At 33.0% G+C, this 12012-nt stretch overlaps 1 protein-coding gene across 1 annotated transcript in view; it reads left to right on the top strand.

The window, feature by feature from the left end:
- Nucleotides 1-10218, top strand: part of LOC139842671 (uncharacterized) — an 81136-nt gene extending 70918 nt beyond the window's left edge. The window contains exons 2-3 of the mRNA XM_071832789.1: nt 5736-5980; nt 9850-10218. Coding sequence (XP_071688890.1) covers nt 5736-5980; nt 9850-10218 — 614 coding nt within the window. The remainder of the gene's footprint in view (nt 1-5735; nt 5981-9849) is intronic.
- The last annotated feature ends 1794 nt before the right edge of the window (nt 10219-12012 follow it).

Raw genomic sequence — 12012 nt, 5'->3', positions numbered from 1 at the left:
TTTAAACTTCCGTAATCATGATGTTTGACGTGTTGATTTTAGTTTTATGCCCATGGGTTAATTGTCCTTTGTCCTGGATTATTTAATATGTCCATACGGATTTGTCCATAATAGTCCATCAGTCATAAATATAAAGAGCGAAAGCCTTCATCAAATTATTCTTATTCCCGAAGTCAAATATTCCAACTAATTGGGGATTCGAATTGTAACAAGGTTTTAATACTTTGTTTAATGAATACACTAGGTTATCGACTGCGTGTAAACCAAGGTTTTACTACTTTGTTAACAATTACACCAATTACCCTTGAATGTAATTCACCCCTGTTTCAACAAGTTTATTAACTATTAATCCAGTTCCGTGTCCGGTAAAATGAATAATTATTGGTATTTATAGATATCCCGCCCACCGTACCCAGTCAAGCGTATGTGGTTATATATAAATATGTCAAATTATAAGTTTGTATATTAAATTAACAAGGTATTGTTTAGTTAACATAAAACCCATTAATAGCCCATAGTATAATTTCCACAAGTGTCGTTCTTTTGTCCAAACCCCAATTATGGTACAAAGCCCAATTACCCAATTTTAGTAATTAGCCCAACATCATGATTACTTCGGATTAAATAAGCATAATAATAACTTAGCTACGAGACATTAATATAAAAAGGTTGAACATAACTTACAATGATTAAAAATAGCATAGCGTTACACGGACAGAATTTCGACTTACACCCTTACAACATTCGCTAACATACCCTTATTATTAGGATTAAAATTAAAATTAAAATTAAAATATAAATATATAATACGTTTTATGAGAGAAGAAGAAAAAAGATGATTTTTGCGATCAGAATTCGGTTGCTTTTATAGGGAGTTTCAGAAATTGGGGCTCCGCGACTCGCGGCCCATTTTGCCTTCAAACTCCGCGAGTCGCGGAGTTTAAAAACACAGCTCACATTCTTTGGAGTCTTTCTTGCCGACGATTTATTTATAAATATAATATATATATATAATTAATATAATTAATTATATATTATATTATATTTATATACATAGTTAACTTGTAATTTTTAGTCCGTTGCGTCGAGCGTTGAGAGTTGACTCTGGTCCCGGTTCCGGATTTTCGAACGTCCTTGCGTACAATTTTATATTTTGTACTTTGTGTTTTGAATCTTGTACTCTTGTAATTTCGAGACGTTTCTTATCAATAATTGGAACCTCTTTGATTGTCTTTTGTACTTTTGGCCTTTTTGGTCGTTTGCGTCTTCAATTCGTCGAATCTGTCTTTTGTCTTCACCTTTTATTATTTAAACGAATATCACTTGTAAATAGAACAATTGCAACTAAAAGCTTGTCTTTCTTGAGGAATAATGCTATGAAATATATGTTCGTTTTTAGCATTATCAACTGCTCTGTTCGATCCTTTCTTAATATAAATCGCATCTATATCTTAATATCTACAAACCCGATTATCCCCTTCCTCATTATCTAGTTGTAGTCCATTAAAAGCTCGAGAACAAAACGGCCCAACGATTGTTATTGTCCAGTAGGTTGTGAATAAATCAGACAAGCAGATAATGGTGGGGTTATGAGATCGACAGAAATGGGAATCAGGTCGATACTAACTCAACATCAAATTCGCTATCACTTATCGTTATTATTATCGACTTATCTCATCATCATCTGTATCTCTTTCGTTCTATACCATCATCAACATATCAATATCATATCGTCATCATCATCATAGTAGCGATATCATCATCTATATCTATCACGTACAAGAAGAACCGAAATGGCTGCCATGTTAAGTTTCGTACGCCCATCTAAAGCCCAAGAACAATTAACCCAAATAACTGGTGGCTCATTTCTTACTCTAGCAATTATATAAAAAAAATGCTATAGCTTCTGGTAAATAAATAGAAAGAGATATATATAAACATGCCTCCTTTATTTTCTGTCTTTGTCGACAACAAAAAAAAAACTCTGGTACCCACAAGTTTGACATTTAATTATTCATCCTAGCTACTTTTGTAAGTTATTAAACAGCCCACTTCCATTTAGTTAATACACAAATAGCAGCAGCCTGTAAACACAAGTGAAGAGAGAGAAAAAAAAATTAAAGCGATTGTGATGGTTGTGGGTTATGTATGGTGATCGGAGGTGGTGATCATAGGTGATTCAAGATGATGGTTTTCGATTGTTACAGCAGTCGTGCTTGGACAGGAAATCAGAAATGAAAATGGTGGTGTGAAAGGTGGTTCACGATGGCTTTAGGAGAGAGAGATGATGAGGTAGAGAGAAATAGTGACGGGGTAGGGTTTGACGATGGTGATTTGGTCTGAAACAGAAACAATAGCAAATCGTAGCAGTTGCAGGTGACGATTGTTTGATGTAACCAAAAGAAGGAATACGGTAGTAGCTAGTTGTAGAAAGTAAAATATGTTTGATGATGATGTACACTTGAGAACCTGTCGAGTAATACACATAAGCAACAAGTGACAAAAGGTTTTGGTTGTGGTTGAATTCGGACAGTAGAAGTTGATCTCAACTGTCAAAAATAGCAACGATGGTGGTGAGGTTGTGGGTTGAATAGCAACCAACAAGTAGTCGTACGTGGTGTTGACGGTTAGTGGATATGATGGTGGTAATTAAGTTTCACGATGGTGGTTTGTAATTGAAGGTTGTGGTTGTCGATCCAAAAGAGAAGAAGAAAATAATCTGTAGCGGTGCCTTGGTTGTTGTGGGTTCGATGGATGGCTGCAAAATAACAAATGGTTTCAAAGGTTTTGCATATGGTGGTTGTTTGGGTTGATAACATGATGAAGATGGTGGTGGCGAGGTGATCACGGTTGATGGTTGATGAAGTTTGATGGTGAGCAGAAGTAGATCCCAAGTAGTAGTGATAAACAAAGCTGTTGATCGAATTAAAAACCACAGTAGCAATGATTGGGGAGAGAATTTGAAAGGTGATGATCAATGAGTGTTTTTGGATGATACATGAATATATCACACATATATAATATCAATAACAGTATTAAACAATAATGGTTTGTTATAGTCAACATAATAAAGGGACATATATGAGTGATGAATGTAGAATAAAATAATACGGAGTAGTGATATTGAGTAGTAAACAGCTGCGCAATTCAACTAAAAAAAATAGATTATTGTAGCTGTTTGATGGTGATGGCAATGGATGTCAACCACTTCTTAAAAGCCAATTGATGAAAAGTAGTGGAATTGTCCACGTAATTGTGTATGTTTTTATATTGATATATTCTATTTTGCATGAAATGAATTTGTATATAAGATACAAGATAGTGGGAGTTGCCGAGCTGTGATGGCACAAGCAACCGAAAAGGAAGGGGTGATTTAACAGTCTCTTGTTTGTCCCCTATCACCACATGATTTGTTGTTGTTTGAATTTTGTGACTTCTCTTACTTAAATACAAATCACAAATCATATAAATAACTAGCATACCTCACACGACATCGTTCTATGAATAAGTAAGACGCAACCTTAATACTTTTAACTAATCACAATTGATAAGTTTCACATAACAATAATATCAAAATTTACAAAGCAATTACTTACACTGTATGCGTTACAAATTTCAAACGAAATGACATTTTGATGTAACTTTATATATAACATTACATAAGTCATTTATTAGCTATTCATATATTCATAATAAAAAAGTAATAACTTACTTACAAACAATGTCAACAATAATTACGGTAAACGACCTCAATTGATATTTCATACATATTAACTATTAATTTATATTACTTAAATTTGTTATTTACTTCATTTTATATATTTTTTTTAAAAAAACAAATTAAAATCATATAATATTTTTATTTACGTTTTTCAAATTAATATATATATACAAATATATTTTTATATTTATTTACAACTTGTTGTTCGTGAATCGTCGGAACTAGTCGAAGGGTACTTGAATAAATGAAACAGTTCAAAATTTTGAGACTCAACCTAACAGACTTTGCTTATCGTGTCAAAAATATAATATCGTATCGAGAGTTTGGTTCAAAATAAGTCGAAATTTTCCGGGCCACTACAATATATACGGTTTACATATAAAAAAATAAAAAAATAAAAATACTATATATATATATATATATATATATATATATATATATATATATATATGAATTATATACATATGTATATATATTAAACCCTAAGTTATTAAAACCCTAATTAATTAATTAAACCCTAGGACATTAATTAAACCCTAGTCATTTATTACTAAATTCTAATCATTAAAATACTACTTTAATTAATTAACTCTAATTAATTAATGAAACCCTAATATTACTTATACTATTATTTAACATTTATACACTATTACTATTACTATTACTAACACTTATAACCTACTACTTATATTATAATACATAAAAATATTTTGGGATATATATTAGATATATATAGATCTTCGAACTTTCTTGACGAATGGTTTCTACGAAACTCTAGGAGGAAGGGTTTGGATTTTCCGATTTAAAGGATCCTATAGCTCAAGCCCCTAGACCTGAAATGGCCATTCGAAGGGAAAGGGGTGATTGGAAGTATATCTAATATGGCAAATATCCTAAAATGGAAACACTTTTAAATAGAAACTTTCTAATTATAAACTTACTAAAATGAGAAACTTACTAAAAATGGAAACTTTCTAAAAATAGAAACTTACTAGGAATAGAAACTTAGTAAAACGAATTACACTTGCATACTTAAACTTAAATTTGGGCAAAACACTTAACTACTCTTAAATATCAATAGGTTGACTTTCTATTCACGTTCATTCAAACTTTCTATTCCGAGGAATAACTCTCTCTCTCTACTTACTAAGGTAAATTTCATAGCCCCACTTTATATTGTGCACAACTTATTTAACTTCTTGGGGTGAGACACATGCTGCTTTTACTTTTTACAATTTAGACACAAGTACCAACTGTTAAACTATGCTATACCCGGCTATGTCCGACTAAGTCCCTACAGTGATATTTTTAATTGCTCGTTGAATGCATGCTTAATTATTGGGGGTAGGCCTATCGGGAGTAACGTCCCCGATACATTTGACCAAGTCATTGTATTACTTAATAATGAAATTAAACCGACAAGGACAGTACAACTTGTCATTGGGGCAAACTTTGAACGTTTAGTCTAAATATCACGAACTGGCATAACTTTTTGATCCTTGCGAGATCAACTTTATAAACTAAATCTTGTGGTCTAAAACAATGGTCAAACATTTTTTTTTTGTTAAACCTATGAACTTCACTCAACCTTTTTGGTTGACACTTTAGCATGTTTGTCTCAGGTGCCGATTGATCAAGCTTGAATTACTTACTGCTTATGTGATGCTACTTAGACTTAGGATCAAGAGATATTGCATTTATTATTCTTGCATTTAAAACAATTACTTTATTGTAATTTACATTATTGTAACGACATTCATTTTTCGCTGCGTACTCAACAAAGTTTGTTCTTATCATTTAGTTTTGTTCTCGTATATTATAATATGTTGGTTTGTTTGATATTAATGTCACATTCACCCAGGCCCTAATTAGGAGTGTGATAGATCACTTCCAATCAAATATTTGGGAGTACCTCTAATTGCTTCTAGATTGTTTTACAATGATTGTAAAGTTCTAGTTGACCGTGTGAAATCTAGGATTAATAGCTGGCAGAACAAGTTTCTTTCTTTTGCAGGTCGGGTGCAGTTAATTAACTCAGTTTTATCTTCCATGCAACTTCATTGGCAATCAGTTCTTCTTCTTCCATCGGCCATTATAAAAGAGATTGAATGTCTAATGAGAGGATTCTTGTGGTGCCAAGGGGATATGAAGAAGGGGAAAGCTAAAGTGAAATGGGCTCATGTTTGCCTTCCCAAGGAAGAAGGAGGTCTGGGTATTAGACGTTTAAAAACCTGGAATATTGCTCTTCTTACTACTCATGTATGGAGGACTCTTTCCCACAAAAATTCACTTTGGGTAAAGTGGATTCACACTTATCGTTTGAGTAATCGTAATTTTTGGGATGTTCCCGTACCTACTAATGCGAGTTGGGGGTGGCGAAAACTTCTAAACATGCGTGATTTATTGCGTGGAAGATTTGTGAATGTTTTGGGTGATGGTAAACATACGTTGAAATGTCCCGTTCATATTGATTATAAACGTTCCATATTAATTGATTTCGTTGCGAGGTTTTGACCTCTATATGAGACGTTTTTCAAAGACTGCATTCATTTTTAAAACAACCATAACCTTTATTTTATCAATAAAGGTTTTAAAAACATTACGTAGATTATCAAATAATGATAATCTAAAATATACTGTTTACACACGACCATTACATAATGGTTTACAATAGAAATATATTACATCGACATATGTTTCTTGAATGCAGTTTTTACACAATATCATACAAACATGGACTCCAAATCTTGTCCTTATTTTAGTATGCAACAGCGGAAGCTCTTAGTATTCACCTGAGAATAAACATGCTTTAAACGTCAACAAAAATGTTGGTGAGTTATAGGTTTAACCTATATATATCAAATCGTAACAATAGACCACAAGATTTCATATTTCAATACACATCCCATACATAGAGATAAAAATCATTCATATGGTGAACACCTGGTAACCGACATTAACAAGTTGCATATATAAGAATATCCCCATCATTCTGGGACACCCTTCAGATATGATATAAATTTCAAAGTACTAAAGCATCCGGTACTTTGGATGGGGTTTGTTAGGCCCAATAGATCTATCTTTAGGATTCGCGTCAATTAGGGTGTCTGTTCCCTAATTCCTAGATTACCAGACTTAATAAAAAGGGGCATATTCGATTTCGATAATTCAACCATAGAATGTAGTTTCATGTACTTGTGTCTATTTTGTAAATCATTTATAAAACCTGCATGTATTCTCATCCCAAAAATATTAGATTTTAAAAGTGGGACTATAACTCACTTTCACAGATATTTCCTTCCTCGGAAATAAGACTTGGCCACGGATCGATTCACGAACCTATACAAATATGTACATATATATCAAAGTATGATCAAAATATAATTACAACCATTTCTATTATGTTTTAAAGATTTGAGTGTATTAAGTCAGCTGTCCTCGTTAGTAACCTACAACTAGTTGTCCACAGTTAGATGTACAGAAATAAATCGATATATATTATCTTGAATCAATCCACGGCCCAGTGTATACACGTTTCAGGCTAGATCACAACTCAAAGTATATATATTTTTGGAATCAACCTCAACCCTGTATAGCTAACTCCAACATTACTGCATATAGAGTGTCTATGGTTGTTCCAAATAATATATATACATGGGTCGATATGATATGTCAAACATTTGCATACGTGTCTATGGTATCCCAAGATTACATAATATATTCGAATACATGTATAATACAATATAAGTTAGCTAGGATATGATTTGTATAGATTTGTTAAACATTTCCCGTAGCTAAAAAGATCAAAAATATCCAATCTTGTTTTACCCATAACTTCTTCATTTTAAATCCGTTTTGAGTGAATCAAATTGCTATGGTTTCATATTGAACTCTAATTTAAGAATCCAAACAGAAAAAGTATAGATTTATAGTCAGAAATTTAAGTTACATGTCAATTACTAAAGAGGTAGTCATTTCCGTCGAAAGAACGACATCTTGATGACCATTTTGAAAAACATACTTTCACTTTGAGTTTAACCAAGATTTTTGGATATAGTTTCATGTTCATATGAAAAATCATTTTCCCAGAAGAACAACTTTTAAATCAAAGTTTATCATAGTTTTTAATTATCCAAACCAAAACAGCCCCCGGTTTCACTACGACGGCGTATATCCGATTTTATGGTGTTAATCGTGTTTCCAGGTTTTAAATCATTAAGTTAGCATATCATATAGATATATAACATGTGTTTAGTTGATTTTAAAAGTCAAGTTAGAAGGATTAACTTTTGTTTGCGAACAAGTTTAGAATTAACTAAACTATGTTCTAGTGATTACAAGTTTAAACCTTCGAATAAGATAGCTTTATATGTATGAATCGGATGATGTTATGAACATCATTACTACCTCAAGTTTTCTGGATAAAACTACTGGAAATGAGAAAAATGGATCTAGCTTCAAAGGATCCTTGGATGGCTTGAAAGTTCTTGAAGCAGAATCATGACACGAAAACAGTTCAAGTAAGATTTTCACTCGAAATAAGATTGTTATAGTTGTAGAAATTGAATCAAAGTTTGAATATGAATATTAACTTGAATTAGAAAGATAACCTACTGTAAATAACAAAGGTTCCTTGATCTTAGATGATTACTTGGAATGGATTATAAAGCTTGGAAGTAGACTTGCAAACTTGGAAGTATTCTTGATTTTTATGAAACTATACTTATGGAATTTATGAAGAACACTTAGAACTTGAAGATGGAACTTGAGAGAGATCAATTAGATGAAGAAAATTGAAGAATGAAAGTGTTTGTAGGTGTTTTTGGTCGTAGGTATATGGATTAGATATAAAGGATATGTAATTTTGTTTTCATGTAAATAAGTCATGAATGATTACTAATATTTTTGTAATTTTATGAGATATTTCATGCTAGTTGCCAAATGATGGTTCCCACATGTGTTAGGTGACTCACATGGGCTGCTAAGATCTGATCATTGGAGTGTATATACCAATAGTACATACATCTAAAAGCTGTGTATTGTACGAGTACGAATACGGGTGCATACGAGTAGAATTGTTGATGAAACTGAACGAGGATGTAATTGTAAGCATTTTTGTTAAGTAGAAGTACTTTGATATGTGTCTTGAAGTCTTTCAAAAGTGTAAGAATACATATCAAAACACAACATGTATATACATTCTAATGGATTCGTTAAGTCTTCGTTAGTCGTTACATGTAAGTGTTGTTTTGAAACCTTTAAGTTAACGATCTCAATTAATGTTGTTAACCCAATGTTTATTATATCAAATGAGATGTTAAATTATTATATTATCATGATATTATGATGTATGAATATCTCTTAATATGATACATACATTAAAATATCGTTACAATGATAATCGTTACATATAAGTCTCGTTTCGTAATTCTTGAGTTAGTAGTCTTGTTTTTACATATGTAGTTCATTGTTAACACACTTAGTGATATATTTAAATATCATTTTATCATGTTAAATATAGTGTATCAATATCTTAATATGATACATATGTATTTAGTAGACGTTATCATAACGATAATCGTTATATATATCATTTCGAGTTTCTTAACTTAGTAATCTCATTTCTTATGTATATCACACATTGTTAATATACTTAGTGAGATACTTACTCATCATAATCTCATGTCAACCATATATATATGTCTATATATACCACAACATGTAGTTTTCACAATTTTGTAACGTTCGTGAATCGCCGGTCAACTTGGGTGATCAATTGTCTATATGAAACTTATTTCATTTAATCAAGTCTTAACAAGTTTGATTGCTTAACACGTTGGAAACATTTAATCATGTAAATATCAATCTCAATTAATATATATAAACATGGAAAAGTTCGGGTCACTACATACGTCAGCATGGTTTGATGAATGGTCGAGTGCAGGGCATATTATTTCTATTGTTAGATGTCGAGATATTATTCAAGCTGGGTTATCTCTATCTGATTCTGTTGCGGACATAATTCAAGACGGAGAGTGGCGATGGCCATCCGAATGGGTTGACAGATTTATCATCTTATCGAATTTGCCTCATCTCCTGCACTAACGTTGGATAGTGATGTTGTTCAGTGGAAGGATCGAAGCGGAAACAACTGTGATTTTTCGATTAAACATGTATGGGAATCATTACGTCCAACAGCTCCTCAAGTTCATTGGTTCTCGATTGTTTGGCACCCCTATTGTATCCCTAGACATGCTTTCGTTTTATGGCTTCTCATGGGGGAAAAGCTAAAGACTCAAGATAGTTTGCAAGCGTGGGAGATCAGTCAAGGGGATGTAATTACATGTGCGCTTTGTAACATGGTCCCAGATTCACATGATCATCTTTTTTTCTCATGCGGTTTTGCTTCTCGTGTTTGGAGTCTGGTGTTGCAGCATTGTGAGTTTGTGACTTTCCTATTACTACCCATGCATGGAAGGATTTTACGCATTTATTGAGCCCTTTCGTTTCAAGAAATTTGGCTCGGTTTGTTATTATCAAACTGCTTCTAGCCGCATCAGTGTACTTTGTGTGGCAAGAAAGAAATAGAAGATTGTTTAAAAAGAGTAAGCGAAGTCCAGAACAGGTTTTTGAGGTTATATACTCCACAGTTCGGTTGAAGCTTATGAGCTTCAAATGGAAGTCTACCCCGAGTGTATTACGACTCAAATCGGATTGAAAAATTTCTTGAGATTGTACTTCTATTTTGTAACGAGCTATATGCTCTTGTTTGCTTTTACTTCTTTAGTATAAGCTTGTTTTTTTGTGAGGTTATAGGGCATGTCCTATAACTCAGTGCTTACTCTTGTATCTTTTATTGATATCAATATATTCATCGGGTGATCTCTTTACCCCAAAAAAAAAAAAAAAAAAAAAAAAAAAAATACTTGAAATACAATGGTTTATTACAAGTGTTTATACACAACTAGCTCATAAATAACTATCATTAACAACCCTAACAAACTATTACCAAATAATTACTTAAATTAGGAAATCAACCCCTGAGATTAATCTAATACCATTCAACTCCAAGCTTCGCAATTTCGTTATTTACAATTGAGTTCTTAGAGTTTTATTTCTTTCTGATATGAACCGAGACATTTTTATGGTCAAAATATGTTAGTGATAATTTTTTCACGATTCAAAAATAACTCAAAATTATCAATCTCAAACTCATTTTCTTACACGACATGAATACGTGATATGTTTCATGCTACTTTTTGCAATTAATTAAGGAAATAAGCGTACCAAACTTCGTACTTGAACATAACAAATGGTAATCACGCAGGCTTGCATGAATAGTCACCGAATTGCCCAATGAAGCACATCACCCGGGGTCGATTCCTGGCTACGCGAAATCGTTTAGAAAGTGAGTGTGACTAGAGGGTGCGCATAATACGCAATTCACCCAGTGAGTCAGTGACCCAGTACCAGGTCTCGCGCTCGGACGACCTGATTACCCGAAGTTTACCCTCTATAGAGGAGCCAATGTGCTCGTTCCATATGGGGTTCCTCGCTAATCAAAAAAACAAAAACAAAAACAAAACAAAAACAAAAAAAAACAAAAAAAACAAAAAAAAAAAACAGACAAAACAAATCGAGAAATTCCTATTCACTTTCATTTAATACGAGCATAAGTTACATCACACCCGAAACAAAATCCATATCCATCCATCAATATAATTAAATACAAATAAATTAATATAACACTTTAGTTTATAGCCCCACACTTCTTACGAATCCCTCCTTTAGTCCCTTTTAGTGCATCAATAGAACCCAACTGAACCATCGTTGCGGCAAAATCACTTCTCCAAACATTCGAGTCATTTGCACAATTCACAAATATTCTTGTTGTCATTGCATTATCTAGCAAAGTTCATCCGAAGAGAACAAAACACGATGTTGTTTCAAATTGCGATAATACTGATTGTCAATATGATACCCACTCATTGGATCAAGGTCCATGGTCCTAGTCTCCTAGATGATATTCCACCACTCTTTGAGCATTTTGTTTTCAAAATGTTGCGTGTTTTGGATCCACTAAAGGATCGCCCCTACGGCCTACGTATTCCATTAAATGAGTAGAGACGGGGTGTAACAAAGTTACACCCTGCTATGTCGATCGAGTGGGCCCAGAGAGGACCATAATGTACACAACGCTCAAACCTTTAACTACAAATGTGAGCTTAAGGGCGTTTAGGTCAGAGTCAGGGGTAGGCAGGTCGACTTCGCCTATATTTGAAATCCTCTCG

The sequence above is a fragment of the Rutidosis leptorrhynchoides genome, chromosome 4 (genome assembly GCF_046630445.1).
Source record: "Rutidosis leptorrhynchoides isolate AG116_Rl617_1_P2 chromosome 4, CSIRO_AGI_Rlap_v1, whole genome shotgun sequence".
Classification (NCBI taxonomy): domain Eukaryota; kingdom Viridiplantae; phylum Streptophyta; class Magnoliopsida; order Asterales; family Asteraceae; genus Rutidosis; species Rutidosis leptorrhynchoides.
Note: the sequence above shows the minus strand (reverse complement) of the source record. Positions and strands in the feature narration are given on the sequence as shown.